The following is an 18,324-nucleotide window of genomic DNA, read 5'->3' as shown; positions in this document are numbered from 1 at the left end:
GTGACACCAGCAGTGGCGAGGGTGAGGTCCCAGCAGGGACCCCAGCTCCCGAGAGTCAGCGGACACTAACGGGTGGGATGAGGGTAACCTGGAGGTCCAGCCCTACGGGAGGTGCTCTGTGGTGCAAAGGAACCTCATGGGTGCAATGTGGACCTCATTCACCTGCTGTTTTCTTTGCAGTCACGGACAGTCACTGGTTCTGTGGTTTTGGAGGCTGGGCTTTTACCTGGCTCTTTGCCCTTGGGCCTCAGTTTCCCCAGGTAATGGCCTGCACATGCTTTTGTATTTTTACCCTTTGATTTCTCAAGACAAGTCCTCTGCAGAGCCAGGAACCTGGAGCAATGTCACAAGAGATGACGAGCAATTTTCCATGTGCAGAACAAGACACAATCCAAAGGTACGACTTTCTCAAGGGCTGTTTCTATAAGACGTTTATACAACCTGCTGCAACACCAGCCTGTAGAGATTAGGTTGGGCCTTGCAGCCTCAAAACCCCCTCTTTTTCACCCAGCTAAGCTCTTCTGGCTTGCAAAGGGATGCTAAGCTGCTCCTGCGCTCTAGGTACTTGTGCTGGCTGTGCTTTCATAGAATCGTAGAATCACAGAATCATTTTGGTTGGAAAGGACCTTTAAGATCAACGAGTCCAACCATTAACCCAGCACTGCCAAGGCCACCACTAACCCACGTCCCTCAGCACCACATCTACACGGCTTTTAAATCCCTCCAGGGATGGGGACTCCACCACTGCCCTGGGCAGCCTGTGCCAGTGCTTGACAACCCTTTCCGTGAAGAAATTGTCCCTGATCTCCAATCTAAACCTCCCCTGGTGCAACTTGAGGCTGTTTCCTCTCGTCCTGTTGCTTGTTACCTGGAGAAGAGACCGACCCCACACCTTGCTACACCCTCCTTTCAGGCAGTTGTAGAGAGCAAAAAGGTCTCCCCTCAGCCTCCTTTTCTCCAGGCTAAACACCCCCAGGTCCCTCAGCCGCTCCTCATCACACTTGTGCTCCAGACCCTTCACCAGCTCTGTTGCCCTTCTCTGGACTCCCTCCAGCACCTCAGTGTCTTTCTTGTCGTGAGGGGCCCAGAACTGAACCCAGGATTCGAGGTGCGGCCTCACCAGTGCCGAGTCCAGGGGGACGATCCCTGCCCTAGTCCTGCTGACCACACTAGTGCTGATACAAGCCAGGATGCTGGTGGCCTCCTTGGCCACCTGGGCACACTGCTGGCTCATATCCAGCCGCCATTGACCAACACCCCCAGGTCCTTTACCCCCAGGCACTTTCCAGCCACTCTTCCCCAGCCTGTAGCGGTGCATGGGGTTGTTGTGCCCCAAGGGCAGGACCCGACACTTGGCCTTGTTGAACCTCATACAGTGGCCTCGGCCCATCGATCCAGCCTGTCCAGACCCCTCCGCAGACCCTTCCTGCCCTCAGGCAGATCAACACTCCTGCCCAACTTGGTGTCATCTGCGAACTTACTGAGGGTGTATTCGATCCCCTCGTCCAGATTGTTGATAAAGACACTGAACAGAACTGGCCCCAGTACTGAGCCCTGGGGAACACCACTTGTGACTTGGCTGTCAACTGGATTTAACTCCATTCACCACAACTCTTCGGGTTTTCGTTCTGCTTTGCCCTTCCACACTGATGCTGAGTGCTCAGGGCAGCCCGCTGCCAGCCTCATTGGATGGCTGTGCAACGCCAACAAGGCTCAGTTACAGCCAGGCTGGATTTGAGCCAGTCCTAAAGAGAGGACTGACACACGGGGACATTTGCAATTCCCTTACGCCGGGGTGAAGAGCAGGACCTTTATTCCAGCCATGGGGAAAGCACACGTGCAGAGGAGGTTGCTCACACTCCTGCGAGGGACAAGGATGCTGAATTCACTGCTGGGGCTGCCTGGCTGCTGGAGACAAACGTGTACGCACAGAAAACAGAGAAACTGAGCTGTGGTTGGAACTGCCTCACAGTGAGTGTGTCGGAGCCTACGACAATTAATGGTGAGAAAGAGTTTCCATCATGTGCTGTAAGTCACTGGGAAACTGCATTTGTTTTCAGAGACAGAAACCATTTTGTCTTCAGAGATGCTGCAGCCTGCTAAAGATCCCCGTGCTCTCGAAGGGAGGCCTAAGCAAGGAGGAATATTGTTGCTTTCTGTAATTACTCCAGTGTAGCTCCTCCCCATACCAGTGAAAAATTCATCGTCCTCCAATTCTTGTGTGTAATTTCTGCCTGAAGATGGTTTGTTTTTTTTTTTTTAACAGATTCCAGCCCAGAGAATGTCCCTACACCAGTTTGACGCTTCCCACCCAAACGCCCGTGGCACTCGAGTTGTTAGCAGAGATTGCCTCCTGATAGCACATGTGTTACTGCAGTCCCTGCCAGAGAAACTGTCCATCCAGTGCTCCAACAAAACACACCCCTCACAGCAGAGACAGGAGCTGGGCGAGTCCACCCCCACGCCAGGAGAGACATGAGCAAATGAGCAAAAAAGGCCCTTTTTAGGTACTGGCCCCACTCTGCCCATCCCCGTTTCCCTTATCCCCAGCAAGGGAAGGGTCTCACACCAGCCCTGGCAGGTTTGGAGATGTCTGTCTGTTTCTCACTGGTTTGAACCCAATCTCCCTGCAGAGGAGCCACGACAGCACGCGTGGGGATGCACGAGCTGGATCTGGTCCCTACAGCTGCACCTCTACAGCATTGCCCCCTCATTGGGTCACCTCATGGTCTCTACGCCAGAAGTGTGGGACTGGGCAGAGTGTCTTGGGCAAGACCCAGCACCACTCCAGGACCTCTCCAGACAAGAGCATATTTGAAATTCCCAGAAGGTTTTGATGTGGTTGCTCAACCAAGTTCCTTAAAGAAACTGAATTGTCAGGGCTGTACTCCAGGTGAATGTGCGGTAATGATGGCTTATTCTCCATGTTCCCCCTGTCTCACAGTTTAACCGCTGGGTTTCTGACGATGCACATGAACAGATGTCACTCCCATGCCCCACAGTGTCCCTGGTACTCCCAGACACCAGGTCAACCTGTCCCTCTGGTGCTAGGTGAGGTGCTGATAGGCAGACCTTGTCCTCTGTGGGGTCTCACCTGCTGCCGGTGCTCTCACGGGGCCTCTGTGAGCTCCTGGGACCTCAGTGCTACCCTCAAAATGTCAAAGCATGCCTTGAAATTTATGCTTTCTGGGTGATGGGTTGGTCATTGATGACATGGAGTCTATTAGGATGCTGTTAGAGACTCTTCTGTGGTTACATTGCTTGCCTGAGTGGAAAGCTGCTATTTGAATACCCAAAACACTGGATTTTGGCACATCCTAACCCAATGCTCTGCCCTTCCAAGAAGCTGGCCGAAGCGGTGCCCCTGCTGTGGCCTGTGGTGGTGTGCTGTGTTCAGTGGGGACGCCATGCAACGCACTGGCGCTCTCCATCAGCTGCAGTGAATTTGGAGCACCTTGGGTCTCCTTACCACCAACCATGGCCTACGGCGATGTGCACCACATGGTCACCATGTTTTTTGCTCCCATTCTAGGCAACCTCCAGCCTGGTGAGTTGTCGCAAGGGTAAGAAATGGATTACCAGCCTGGGAAACCCCGGGCCACAATTACAGTCACATGGAGAAAGGACTTTTTCTGAACCCTGGGCAGGACCTGGCCTGCCAGGGACATGGTTCACAGGAGTTTGCAGCCCAGGGCCCCCAGTACCACCCCTCTGCCCAGTTGTTCTGTGCATGTCCAGCAAAGCACAGAAATGCCATGAGAAGGAAAAAGGCAGCTGGATCCATGCCGGGGCTTTAAGGGAAGGGAATGAGGAACAGGAGCAATCTTGGTCCTGCTGAAACCCCTGGCCAAGCTCAGAGGCTTCATCTCAGCCTGGGGCATGGGGAGGCGCAAGATTTTGGAGTGATTCCTTTCCTTTGCCTGCTGGGCACCCCGTGGTCTTTATGGACAGGGTGAAGCAGTTTCCCAGGACATAGGTATAAGCCTGACACAGCCAGAGCAGATCCAACACCCTGCTTCACCCCCTGCTTCATCGGGTGAGCCCGGGGGTGGGGTTGTGCAACAACACAGGCAATAGCCCAGCATGGCCCCGAGGAGTGCTTGGGAAATAAATACAGGGAGGATGGAGAGATACTCAGATAGCGCAGTGGTAATGGCCTGATAAGCGTCTTGAGCAGATAGAGCTGGTAGAAATTGAGATTGAAAGACAGGAAAACTGCTTAACTGATGATAATCTGCATCAGACAGCTGAACTGCAAAACTCCCAGCACCCGATGGGGAATCTGAGCAGGGTGACAACACCCCTGGCCTGGCCGCCGGTCCCAGCACTGCTCCTGCGTGCCTTGGGTGACCCTCAATGTGGCTCTTGCTGCAAGCCTGCCCTAACAACTCTCCTCTTGATAATGAACCAAAAGCATGAGAAAAATGGTGCATGTCCTGCTGTCCAGGGAGTGCAGGGAAAGACCGTGCCTTGGCGCAGTTTGCAGGGTCTTCAAGTTCCCCTGCCCAATTGCAACGTGGGGAGGAAAGGCTTGGAAAGGAAGGTGCCGTGGCCAGCTGAATAAAGCCTGTCTGAGACGAGCTCAAAACTTCCATTGGGTTCAGAGGCACCATCAAAGGCAACATTAACTGAGAAGGCAAAGTTCTGAGCCATGCTTTGACCTTCAGGGGATTTGTGTAGGCTCTGCGGTCACTCCAAGAGCACAGGCACCAGTCAGGAGCCCCGCAGAGACCAAAGTGCCCCCAGCAGTGCCCAGCTGGGCAGGCTCAGTGACACGAGGAAGGGTTGACCTGGCAGCCAGTACAGGAGCTTGCTGGGGCAATCCAGACACCACAGGTGGAAGGACATTACTTCAAATCTGGGGGTATTCCTGCTGTGGGGCCAGGGATTGGGTTTGTTCCTGGTGCTGTGAGAGGGGGCTGTGGTAGAAGAGGGTCTCTCACCATCTGTCACTCTTCCATCCACTCTCTGAGATGTTTCTCCAAAAGGATTTGCTCCTTGCAGTGAGCAGATGCTTTAACATGGCTTTATCATGCTATTGGAAGTGCCCTGGCAAGTACTCTATCTGGAGAGTCTGCAAACACATTGAGAACCACTAATAAGGACTACCAGGGCTCAACTATACATGATCATTTCTGTAATATTGGGTATTTTTGCACAGTGGGACATACCTGGTCTACCACTGAGTTTGCTACTTATGCCCAGTGAGATCAGGGAGAATCAGCCAATTTTGGCTCACGACCCTTCCCTCCACAGGGCTGCTTCACTTGCTCAGTTACTGCTTTTATAGAGAGTAAATGGAGAGGGGCAAGAGTTGAGCAAGGAGAGGAGCAGTGAGGATGGGATACTTGGGAGGGGGGGACCCCCCTCCTGGACTGATGACAAGTCAGGAGAAGTGCAGAGTTAAGGATGAAACTTCTCTTTTTATTCAATCATTTCTCCTCCCAAGAGAGCCCCAGAGCCTGAACAACAGGCTCTAGAGCAAAACCATTGGGCAGCCATTCAGCTGCATTTTGGGGACACTCCAAGCAGTGGAGGGGGGTCCATGCACACAGCCCTGATCTGGGGGTGCTCCGGGAGCTGAGGCAATCTCAGACTGTCTCAGCAAGAAGACTGACCCTTTTTTCCCTGGATCTCAACTACTGAGCTGGCCATGTCAGGGCTTGTGGGCACAGGCAGGCACCGGCAAGGCAGCCCCCAGCTCCTTATCAGTCCTCCCTGCACAACAGGGTGTGCAACACTCATCAGCTGAAGGCCGGCTTTGAATAGCCTTAAAATATTTTACAGAATATTTCCATCTCCGTGCTTTGTGCCAAAATGTTTCTCCCTCTTCTTCCTTTTTTCCCCCCTGTATTTATCAGTGAAAAAAAACAAAAACATCAAAGCCCCAATATTATTTTGTTCCTATTTCAGCAAAAAAAGCAAGAATGCAAAACGCCCACCCTCGTGTAACAAAAGCCAGTTGGGAACACGTTGCTTGCAAAACTGCAGACACTCTTGGGAATCTCCCCTACTTTAAGGCTGTTGAGAAGGTGTTGGCGGAAGGCGGAGAGGAAAGCAAGCCACATGGCGAAGGCAATCGACAGTGCACCGGAGCAAGCCCGTCCCTCCACTGCCCACAGACGATACAAAATCCGGAGAGAGGCTCCGTTTATTTGCAGGGTAATCGTACGAGCTCCGCGTCTGGTGGGGTAAACATTTCTGTGCAGCTGAAAGGCAAACCGTGCTCCCGGCGCTCACCCAGCTTCAGTTCCTCCACTCTTCTGGTTGAGGATAAAACGTTGCACGTTTTGAAAGCCAAAGCTTCTTCCCAGGGGTGAAATCTGCCTCGAGCCAGCAGCAACGGCCACCATTGACACCCACTGAATCCCTCACGTGAACCTGCCAGACCCTGCTCATCCCCAGCGTTGCAAGGCCACGATCCCCACGGGTTTGCTTGGCTTTGCTCATCCAGGGATGCTTGTGCTGCTGCTCTGCGGCCCAGCGGCAGCAGGAGGGGTTTTGGTGGAGGTATCCCCATGGCTGGTGCAGGAGAGGTCAGAGCGGGGAGCCGGCAGCCCGGTGGGAGCCCTGTGCTAGCGGCCTTCCCCCTCCGGCAGCTGGGAAGCGTAGAGAGCTAGTGTGTGATGGAGGAACTGGTACTGCTCACTCGTCTGGATCATCCCGCCTCTGCAAGGGAAAGGCAGGTTCTGCTGGCAAGGTCCCGCTGTCACCTCACCGAAGCCCACAGCCCCGTCCCCGGCTCCCTGCTCCCGGGGCACAAATATTCCTGCTTCACCCGCCACGTCCAGGTACATCTGAAACAGGCACCAGAGCTGCCCAAAGAGTATTTGGACTCAGAAGCATTGCTGGTCTGTTCAAAATGCAGATTAGCAACCGATTTGGCTCTAATTCTTATCAGTACTTCTCCTTGAAAAGTGGCAAAATCAGGTGTTTCTGAATTTAGCTGAGCTGGGAGGATCAAACCGGCTGCCAGGTTGAGAGCCGCTCTCCTCTCCCTCACGTCCTCAGGTCCCCAAAGCTACAATAGCCCTGACAGCAAAACCAGCCCAGCACTGGGCTATTTTTTGCTCTGCCCTCTTCTCTTTTTCTCCTTCTCAATGATTGCTATCCCTGGAGGGACTTGCCACCACTCTGTAGCTAAGTATAATTTTGTGTCTTTTGTATTACCATTGATATTGGTTTCTTTATTGTATTAAATCTGTTTAAATTTAGTCCACGAGTCTCCCTCCTTTTCCCAATTCCCTTCCTCGGTCAAGGAAGGGACATTGGATGAGAGAACAACTGCTTATTGTTTAGCCCCGGGTGTGGGCTAAATGGAGACACACCACATCTGCATCTTTCAGCAACCCTTCTGCTTTCTATCAAAAATTGTCCCCACGCACCCTCGTGATGCCCACCCCCACATCCCTCCCGCATCCTTCCCCCCAGGCTCAGCAGCCAGCAGGACCCTCCGAGGAGCAGCCTGCTCTGAGCACCCACCTGTCTATGCGGAGACGGCACACAATTCCCAGGATATCCACCTCCCCCTTGTCCTTCAGCTGCTGGCACCCGATCCTGGTGGCGATAAAGCAGCCCGTCCGGCCGATGCCTGCGCTGCGGGACAGACACGGCTGTGCTGAGCACCGACAACATCCACTGACTGGACCTTAATCTGTCTGAGCTGGACATTGGTTTTTCTGCCATGATTTCTTCCTAGAGGGATGCTGGGGTCCCAGTCCCAGCTGCCAGACCAACTTTCTCAGCGAGGCACCAAAAGACGTGGGCTGGCGTCATTCTGCCACGGCAAGGGGGTCTTGCCATGTTGCACGGCCCAGCTGAGGATGCTCTGGGAGCACAAACCCAGTCTGTGCCACCCATCCCTGCGCAGTGCAGGGGTCTCTGCAGCCCCTCCACCTCCCCTCCCAGCTGTGCTCTAACCCACTGAGCGGTTGCCCTGGGGCGAGCCAGCCTGCAGCATCGCACACAGGGACAACCAGGCGCTCTGCTCCACTGTCCCCAAATTCACTTAGCAGTTAGAGAAAATACACAGAGGCCCCGTCCTCTGGGAGGGCTGCCCTGAAATACAGCTTCACAGCCGAGCCACAGGCCATGCTCAGTGGCAGAGGAAGCAGGAGCCTGAGCCGCAAGTCTGCTGTGGGTCTGGTGCTGGGTCCCGACCCTGCAGAGCTCTCCTGCTCCCACCTTGCCGTCCCCAAACCAGATTTCTTTATGGGGCAGCATGCATCATGCTAATGCCACCATCCTGATGCTGGTTCACAGAATAACAGAATCACAGAATGTTAGGGATTGGAAGGGACCTCAAAAGATCATCTAGTCCAATCCCCCTGCCGGAGCAGGATTACCTAGACCATATCACACAGGAACGCGTCCAGGCGGGTTTTGAATGTCTCCAGAGAAGGAGACTCCACAACCTCTCTGGGCAGCCTGTTCCAGTGTTCGGTCACCCTCACCATAAAGAAGTCCTTCCTCATATATATGTGGAACCTCTTGTGTTCCAGCTTGCACCCATTGCCCCTTGTCCTGTCAGGGGATGTCACTGAGAAGAGCCTGGCACCATCCTCATGACACTTGCCCTTTACATATTTATAAACATTAATGAGGTCACCCCTCAGTCTCCTCTTCTCCAAGCTAAAGAGACCCAGCTCCCTCAGCCTCTCCTCATAAGGGAGATGTTCCACCCCCTTAATCATCTTCGTGGTTCTGCTCTGGACTCTCTCTAGCAGTTCCCTGTCCTTCTTGAACTGAGGGGCCCAGAACTGGACACAATATTCCAGATGCGGCCTCACCAGGGCAGAGTAGAGGGGGAGGAGAACCTCTCTCGACCTGCTGACCACACCCCTTCTAATACACCCCAGGATGCCATTGGCCTTCTTGGCCACAAGGGCACACTGCTGGCTCATGGTCATCCTGTTGTCCACTAGGACCCCCAGGTCCCTTTCCCCTACGCTGGTCTCCAACAGGTCTGTCCCCAACTTGTACTGGTACATGGGGCTGTTCTTGCCCAGATGCAGGACTCTACACTTGCCCTTGTTATATTTCATTAAATTTCTCCCCGCCCAACTCTCCAGCCTGTCCAGGTCTCTCTGAATGGCTGCGCAGCCTTCCGGTGTGTCAGCCACTCCTCCCAGTTTTGTGTCATCAGCGAACTTGCTGACAGTGCACTCTATTCCCTCATCCAAGTCATTAATGAATATATTGAATAGAACTGGTCCCAGTACCGACCCTTGAGGGACTCCGCTAGACACAGGCCTCCAACTGGACTCTGTCCCATTGACCACCAATAATAACTCTGCTATGGGGATGCCGTGCCCTGGGATTTCTGTGCCACAGCAGGACCAGCTCATGAGTGTTCACATGTGGGATTTTCCCCTCCGGCATTTGCAGACTGACCCCAAAGTGAGGAACACACAGGGGCTCAGATGAGGGAAAAGCTCTTACCTGCAGTGCACAACGATGGGCCCTGGGCTGGCTGCAGCCTGCAGAGCCTCCTCCACCTTGGACACCAAGTGCAGCAGGGGCTTGGCTGACTCGGGCGTCTGCTGGTCCGGCCAGGAAGGGAAGAGGATGTGTTTGACCTGGCGGCATTTACCTTCAAGCTTTTCCAGCACAGAAGAAAGAGGAATCAGGATGTGGGAGCACAGACTCACTGTGCTGGGCCAAATGAAGGTGTCGAGTCCAACTCAAGCAGAGGCTGGGCAGCCTGTGACCACCTCCTCTGCTCCCCTCCTGAATCCCTCTCTGAGCCTCTGCCAGACACCCAGGAGAGACCCCTGGTCCAGGGACATGGGGAAGTGTCCCACCCCAGAAGATGCGAACAGTGTCCCAATACTGTCCCCACAGCCCAGGCAAAGCCAGCAAGATCCTTTTGGCTAGTGTCAGCCCAGGGTGACTATGGAGAGCCCATGGTGCAGAGCCCAACGGCACAGTGCAAACAGCAAAGGGCTAATAGAGAAGCTCTCCTCAGCTGACCCCCTCTCTCTCTCCTCCAGGGCTGGGTCCTGCTCCCTCTCAGCCTCCTCGGGCAGGCAGGAGCTCTGCAGACCTCTCCTCTGGAGGGCAGCTCACAAGACCCATCTCTCCAAGCCATGAACCCTCTGCTGTCCTGTCACACAGCGTTGCCATCCCAGTAGACAGCCCGGGGGTGTCGGGGGCACGGCCAGGCCCTGCTGGGCTCTCCCTCTGACCCCGGGATAGAGCTTGAACCCACCTGGATGGAGAGATCCCGGACCACATACTCCACGCACTCGCTCACCCCCTGCACGCAGATGGTGAAGGGGCCGTAGGTGCCCTCCTTCTCGGGCCAGTAGTGGACACATTTCTGAAAGAACAAGGCAGGGTTTGTGGCTGTGGAGATGCTCAAGGTGCCCACTGGATGTTGGAGCTATGCTTTGCTCAGTGCTCTGGGGAAGGGGCATCGCCTGGGGAGGTGTGGGGGAACGGGGAAGGAGGATGTGGAGTGACCCAGAACACAGGCTAAGGATGGGATAGATCCCTCTCCCCACATCTGCTCCCCCTTTCCCATGCCCTGCCATAGGGCTCTCAGACCCCGGGCTGCATGGCTCTCCCCAGCCCCACAGGAGCTGTGCCTGGCCCGGTCCATGTCCTGCAGACCCAGGAGGACCCAGCCTGCCCCGTGGAGGGCACAGGGATGCTGCGCCAGCCAGGCAGAGAGGAGAGGAAGGACATGGCCAGGAAAGAGAAGGTGAGTTCCCCCAGGCTGGTGGTCCTTGGACAGGGAGCCAGGGATCTCAGCCAAGGCACAGGGTGGCTGCCAAGCTGGGCACAGCGCTGCTGGCTCCTGTCCCAGCCTGGACCCACCGGCTGAGAGCTCCCAGCCCAGGAGAGCTGCTCGGGGACAGAGGGACACTGCTGACCGCTGCCTCTGCTCCCTCTCCCAGGGGCTGCCCTAATCTCTTTATCCTATTATCCAGCTGGCAAAGCGTGCCCAGAGCACGAGAAGCCACGTGAGGAGGAGAGGCTTTGATGGATGGGTGAAGCCCTGGGGCTCTGCTCCTCCAAGTGTGATCAATCAGGGGTACCCTCAGAGAGCAAAGCAGAGAAAACAAGCGGGTGCCCAGACCCCACGTTTGGTCTCTCATAACCCTTCACTGTTGTTGTTACCCCACCCCACCCATTGGTCCTGGCTGGGGTGCTGTGCCCAGGCCAGAGGAGGGACAACGGTACCTCTTTGCGCTCCTGGAGCTTGGTTATCATGATGATGAGGGGTGCCTCCTCCTGCCACACCATCTCCCAGAAGTCGGTCACGGTGTTCAGCATGGGTCCCTGCGTGGCAATGTACTCCCGGGGCCGCCCTGCGTAGCCCTGCCGAGCACATGGTCCATCAGCGACACTGGGGGGGACCCTGATGTGTGAGGAGGGCTGTCTCCAGGCCACCCCAGCTCTTGTGGTGCTTGTCGTCTTCTACAGGTGAGATGCTGAGCCACACAGGCTATTTCCTACTACACCTGTCCTTGAAATACTTTTATAGACCTGATCAGGAACTGTCAGACATCCCCTCCATCCTCCTGGTCCCACAAGCCAGGAGCAAGCCCAAGGAGCAAGCCGTGTGTAGCCAAGCTCCTTGCAAGCATCCACAGGTTATTGGTGTGTCAATAGCCAGCGTGATGGACACCTTGGCGAGCCAGAGCATGAGCCAGGAGGGCGCTTCTCACCGGAGGCGTTTCCCCAAGAACAAGCAGAAGTCATCAAGCTCTGCTCTGCTGGGAGCTGGGATAGTCCCAGCTGGGTCCCACCAGTCCTGCCTCCCCACCAGGCTCAGGAGGGGATGTGGCAGTGCCCAGCAGAAGGAATGCTGGGTCTGAGGACACCTGGGGAAATGGTCAGCACAGGCCCCTGCCCTGCCTCTGCCCCAGGCTCTGTTTCACAGCTCCAAGCACCCTCTGTCACCAAGGTCACTTCCTTCCCCAGTATCAAATTGCCAAAGAAATAGAAAAGCTTGGAGGTGTCCTGAGTCCTGCTCAGCTCCTGCTTCACACCACGGCCTCATGGGCAGTGCTGCTGGGAGAGCATGCAGCAGTAGCAGGCAGAAGCTGGAGGGCACAGGCAGAGGTGTGGGAAAGCCTTCTCCCAGGGTCAGTGATGTGTTACTCCAGCTCCCAGCTGGAGATGCCATTTGGCAATACAGCAAGGAGTCAGGGACCCGGCTGAGGATGCCCTGGGGATGCTGGGGGAGGCACCCAGAGCACTCATAGCTTCTGGAAAATTGAATATGCATCACTCTGGGCAAAGCTTTGTCAAAAGAGATCTCAGTTAAAAATGCACCCAAACCCCTGTGATTTAATCCAGGTCTTTCCAGCAATCCTATTAACAGCTTGGTCCCACAAGAACTTGCACTGGCCCAGCCAAGGGGCAGGAACATTTTCAGGAACGTTTTGTATAGCCCTTTTCTCATGCCTCAAGATTATTTTCTTTTCCTGGGAAACATGATTTTCCTTTCAGAAGGAGACTTGCAGTAAGACCTGGAGGTGTCAACACTGGGAATTTCCTCCCCACCTGCTCCTCATGCTCAAAAATATTTCATGGGATAAGGTCAGTAGGAGAAACGTTCAATCCCAGGTGAGGGCTGAAGTGATCAAATCCCTCCAGAGCTCTTCCAGACTCGCTGTGCATCCCAAGCACGCCAGAAGCAGGCTGGGTTGCTAATTTGCTGATGTGCCCACAAATTCCTGCACCGTGATACCCTTGAAGGGGCAAGTGGAAGGAACGAGTCAGGAAATACCAGCTCCACACAGGGATGTGTGGGCACATGTGTGCTCAGCTCTGTGCACATATATGTGCACGTGTGTGTGAGATAGGGATGGACGGGCAGTGTTGGTGCATTTGTGTTAGCACTCATGCGAGACAGAGGATGCCCCGTGCTCATGTACACTCTGATGCACGTGGCCAGGGTGATGGTGTCACCAGATGTGAAGCTGCACACTGCCTTCAGGAAGACAACTCTAAAAGTAGTCCTCTGCCACCCATCTTCAAACCCTCATTTGGACCTGCAAGCCTCCCAACAGTTTTAGGCATGGTGCTCCTGTGTCCAAAGTCAGACTTTGACCCTCACCACGGGATCCTGGCAGCTCACACCACTGCTGTCTCGTTGGATCACACCCATGAGGACCATCGGAAAAGAAATGCTACTAAATGCCCTCCAGCTCCAACCTGCACCCTCAGACCACCTTCCAGGGGTCTGTCCATCATACCAGAGGACACTTCTGTGGGCTCCTTTTCTGAGGAGTCCCACATTCCCACCCTCTCCTCGCTGCCACACACCCAGGGTGGCTGAGGACACACATTTGCTTCCCAGCGCCCCTGGCCTGTCCCAAGGAGAAGGATGCTGAAATAAGATGAATTGCCCAGAAAAAAATCCTACCAACCAGGCAAAGCTGGTACCTGGCTGACACAAGAGCCTGTTTTAGGGTGACGTATGGTTCAGCACAACAAGGGAGTCTGCAGCCTGGAAGGGGTCATTTGCACAGGAGAATGATTTTCATAAATCAGGCTGCCTGAAGTAACACCCTTGGGTCTGGAGAATTCTCAGTCTCTGGAAAGGGACCCCATCGGGTGTCAAAGATAAGCCGTGCCTTCCCCTTCATTAGCTTTCTTCTTGGGAAATTGCAACAACCCCTTGAGTGGAGAGGAAACTCGTGGACATTGTAAGGGTTGAGCAGCACCGAGCTGTGATGCTCTGTTGACACGGCTTGCCTCCTGCGGCCTTGCCAGACAATGGACTAGTGCATGAGGAAGAGATGGAGAAGCCACTGCGAGGGAGCCCATACGGGTGCTCAACCTGCCCAAGCAGCGGGAGTCGAGAGCAGCCACCCAGTGAGGCTTTCCCACCAGAAGGGACAGCGTGTCTGCCTTGCGCAGACAGAGCTGCATCGCTCCAGCTCAGAAAGGACTGGCAAGTCCACACTGCTACCCCCGGGCAGCCACAGGACAGTGGGTGACAGTCAGTGCCCCGGCATGCAGGTCCCAGCATGGCACTGAGGAGTTTGCAGCCCAATGCCCTGTGAGCCGTGGGCTGCAGGACCTGGGGGACCACCCGCTCTCCAACCGGGCAGGACACTCACCGTGATGTAGTTGGCATTTATGTAGCTGTCTTCCTCCTGGTCCCCTGCCCTCCTGAGACAGACCCGGCTCTCGGGATCTGAAAGACACGGCAGGTGTTACCCCAGGGACAGTCTTTGAGAGCCTGACCCTGCCCATCCTCCCTGCCTCAGCTCCAGAGGCTGGAGACTGAGCCCTCCCAGCCCCATGCCACGCTCAGAGCTGTCTGCACCCTCCCGCATGCCCCTTCTGGCCCCACTTCACCCTCACTACCATGGCAGGGTACAGCCAGCCATGCCCAAACCTGCCTGTACTGCAGTGAGCGTGTGGGGTAACTCACCAAGGGCCTTCCCACAGTGCCTGACTCGAGCCCAAATGACTCCTCCTATAATGCTCGCAGCCTTTATACCCCCAGTGATATGCCCTTGGGACATGGAAGGCCCCCATGGTGGCAGGGAGCAACCCAGGCTGGGCTGTCATGCGCTGCACACTGTGGGAATACCCCCCAAGGAGCAGCTCCCCAGGTACCACCCCATAACACAGTGTACACCCCCTGCAACACAGCACCCAGCTCCAGCAACGTGGGGAGCAGGAACAAGCACGACAGGAGCACCAAGGGCACCCAGTAGTGCCCACCCTGGTGTCAGGGATGCTCTGAGTCACCCCTCTCCCATGCACAAACACCCACACACACCCCCACACACCCACCCACCCCTTTCACTGCACGTGGCACCCAGGCAAATGTGAGGCAAAGGGATGCAGTGGCACATACTGGGGAGGATGGTTTTGTATCTGTCCTTGGAGGCATGTCCAGGGATCTCCAGCTCCTCCGGACTGACAAAGTTGGGTGGGATTTTCTGCAGGAGGAGAGAATAACTGAAGAAAACCTCATTGCTGCTGCTTGTGTCCCCTTGTCGTGGCAGGGCTGGTCCCCCAGGCAATGAGAGGCTGACCCAGGGGCCCAGCAGCATCACCAGAGATGTCACCTCCTGGGATGAGCCCTCTCCTTACCCCAGATGTGGTGAGACACCTTCCAGAGAGGCCACCTTGGGAGAAGAGCTTGGCATGGAAGGGCAGGGACAGAATTTCCAGGGACACAAGTGGGACTTGTGTGCACCAGGGAGCGGGCTGCCAGGGGATACCCAGGGCACTTCTCACCCCTGTTTGCCCACATCACCTTCCCTGCCATCACCCCCACCCACCCCTGTGGGGCACGGCTGGGCTCGGAGCCTCCGTTGGAGATGTCCACCCCTGCCAATCCCCTCCACCGCCAGCCCCGCCGTCCCTCATGTGAGGAGGAACAGGGGAGTGGGGCATCGCACCGAAAACTCCTCCTGGAGCTGTGTCAGGCTCTGGGCACGCTGCTGGAGCTCCTCTCTCCTCAGCACATGGCTGGACGTCCTCAGGAACTTCAGCGTGATGTCCCGAGGCGTACAGACAGGCTGGATGGGCTCCACGCTCCCCAGCGAGCTCATGTCCAGCATCAGTGACACGTTGGAGCCCCTCCTGTGAGGCAAAGGGGTCCCTGGCTGACCCTCTGCCTTCTCGGGACAGGAGGGCAGCCCACCCCACCACATCCTCAGTTAAAACCACCCCACACCAAGCAAAAGCCAGGCAGGGAATAACATAGGATGAAGAAAGGGGCCAGATAGAGACCCCAGAAGGTGGGGAGGTTGAAGAACAAGGAAGTAACTGCTCATTTGGCCTTTTTGCTGGAAAGGACATTGTCTAGATTTGTCCCGGGCTGGGCTGGGAGGGGGGTCAGGGCTGCCTCCACGCTCAGACTTGGTGTCTGCAAAAGTCAATGGGCTGGAAGGGCTGGGCTGGGGGAAGGAAGTTTGGGGGAACCCAAGTCCTGGGGATGAGCAGTGCCTTGGGTACCCACCATCTGGGCAGCACAGGGTTAGGGCTGCAGGCACCATCCAGCCACACTCACCTCTCCTGAAGACGCACGTGCTTCTTGGCAGAGGGACTGGCCTTCTCCGTCTTGTCCATGTCTGCCCCGGCTGCCCGGGCTGTCAGGCTGCTGTTATGAACTCTGGAGCACACCAAGCAGGCTTGTACCATGCTGCGGCAGCCACAAAGCCCTCGTCTTGAAGCACGGGGAGTGGACACGGCGGGCCCTCAGCTCCTGGGGAATCAAGGAGCCATCGGAGGAGAAGCGTCTGGAAAACACAAGACAGATCTGAGAGATACCATGAGGCTGGGTGGATCCCTGACAGATGGTCCCTAAGCAAGGGACAGGATTTGGGTTCTCAGCTGCTCTGGAACCAGGGCGCCCAGCCCCTGCATCCAGAGGGGTGGCACAGGGAGACCTCCCAGTGTGTTCACTCTCCGGCATGCCCGCAGCACTGCAGCCCGCGCAGGCACCCACTGGTGATCTTGGGCATGGCACCAACGGCCGTCTGCTCGCACCAAGCGGAGGACGCCCACGCCCTGTGTTGCCGGAGCATGGTCTGGTTTTGGGGGACCCCAGGATGCTCTCCACCTCCACGGGAAGCACACGCTGCCGTGTTTTTCCAGCCCTTCCCCAGCATGCCTGCTTTGGCCTGGGGACCTGGTGACGAGGAGGGAGAGCTGGGACCCACATGAGCACAGAAGCATTCAGCAGGTGAGACGAGGTGGGCTGTAGGCACCACAAGGAGCCTGGCCAGCACCTGCCATTGGGAGACACAGGGCCAGGCACCCTCAACAGCCTCGTGGCTCTGGCAAGGGAGGGATGACCCTGCGACAGCCTCCTCCATCCCGCAGGTCTCGGCAACCGTCAAGAGGAAACTGCTTTATCTGGGTGGTTGAGCAAGAGGCGATGGGGTAGGGTTGCCCAGCTGCCAGGGCTCCACTGCCATTGGCCCCAGGACAGACCCTGGCAAGGACAGGGAGATGCAGGTGATGGTGGTTCCCCTCTGGGCAGAGCTCCTCATGGTGCAGGCAGCACCCTGGGATCATGAGGCTCCTTCTCATCCCCAGCTCCCTCCATGAGGAGGAGGTAGACCCAAAGGGACAGGGAATGCTGTGGAGTCAGAGCTGTCAGTGAGCAAAGAGTTGGATCCCATGTACCGCATCAGCTCAGGGAGGCCCTGCAGAGAACTGAGTCCACGCTGTGACCGTGCCATTTGGGAATGTGGCTGAGGCAGATTCCCAGCTTCGCGGCGGCATTTCTGGGGGGTGGCAATGCCACCGCTGCCCCACACACCATCCCCGTGCCCCACGCAGGGCTCCCTGTGCTGCGGGGGTGTCCCCCAGCCAGGCAGGGCAATAGCGGCTGCTCCCCAGGAGACGCAGCACCAGGGGAGATGCTGGCCAGAGACAGCAGCAGGCTCCAACCCCAGCAGCCATCCCTCGCACCCCAGTCAAGGAATACCTGGGAGATGCCCCAGCCAAGCTCCGGGCAGGCTGCAGGGCCCTGGGGAGAGCCCCAGCTGCCAGCACTCGCAGGGAGAGCATCCCCATCACCCTGTCCAGCATCCCAGCCCTGCCTGGGGCTGCCTGGCAGCGAGCACGTGCCCACTGCCGGTGGGTGCCAGAGCCTGGCACTGCCTGGCCGGGGGTCCCCTCTGCAGCGGATGGCACGGGCGGGCTGGGGGGCTGCCTACCTGCTGCCCTGCGGCGTGGGCTCCGTCGGTCCCAGCACAGGCCCGCAGGCACCGCGCGTGTCGGTCTGACACCAGGGTTTGAAAGTGTTCAGGAAGCTGCTTATCAAAGGAGCTGCTGCCTCTGCCGCTTCCTCTCCCTCCTTCTCCCCCACCCTGCCTGCCGCCCACACACATACCGGCCACATCGCCGCAGCTCGGCTCCGCGGGGCCGCCTGCAGCCCCAGCCCCGCTCCCCACCGCGAACCCTCGTCCTGTGCCTGCGGGCTCAGCCCTGCCTCCCCCAAAATCCTGGGGTGCCTCCATGGGCATCCCTGGCAGGGCCACTGGGATATGCTTGGTGACCTCTGTGACCGACCATGGCCAGTGCTGGGGCCAGTGCCAGTCCATGGGGCATGGAGGGACCAGCGAGACCTGGCGGCGGGGCTGGGTCTAGGTGGGAAGCTTCATGTGGTGCAGCCGTGCTGCGCTGGGGACACCAGACCCCACCTGCCCCACAGGGAGCCAGGACAGGTCCTCCCGTCCCTGCCGCCCTGGCCATATCCCCTTGTCCGGGCTATGCACTATCCATTCCCCATCCCGCTGTGGGGTAAGCCAGGGCTTGGCGCCTCCCACCCTCCATGCCTGGCTGTGTGCAGTGTGGTCCTCGTGCCACCCCACCATCCCCCTAGCCGAT

General features: G+C 56.8%; 1 protein-coding gene across 1 annotated transcript; it reads right to left on the bottom strand.

The window, feature by feature from the left end:
* Positions 1–6,575: 6,575 nt before the first annotated feature.
* On the bottom strand, positions 6,576–16,125 carry PTPN7 (protein tyrosine phosphatase non-receptor type 7). The gene is made up of 9 exons (XM_068419397.1): positions 15,995–16,125; positions 15,381–15,564; positions 14,831–14,915; positions 14,082–14,158; positions 11,188–11,325; positions 10,211–10,321; positions 9,442–9,599; positions 7,483–7,596; positions 6,576–6,669 (listed from the first exon to the last, which is right to left on the bottom strand). The coding sequence occupies exons 1-9, from the start codon at positions 16,123–16,125 to the stop codon at positions 6,576–6,578; spliced, it is 1,092 nt and encodes a 363-aa protein (XP_068275498.1).
* Positions 16,126–18,324: the final 2,199 nt, after the last annotated feature.

This window comes from Nyctibius grandis, chromosome 27, assembly GCF_013368605.1.
Source record: "Nyctibius grandis isolate bNycGra1 chromosome 27, bNycGra1.pri, whole genome shotgun sequence".
Classification (NCBI taxonomy): domain Eukaryota; kingdom Metazoa; phylum Chordata; class Aves; order Nyctibiiformes; family Nyctibiidae; genus Nyctibius; species Nyctibius grandis.
This window is presented reverse-complemented; position numbering and strand designations above follow the sequence as displayed.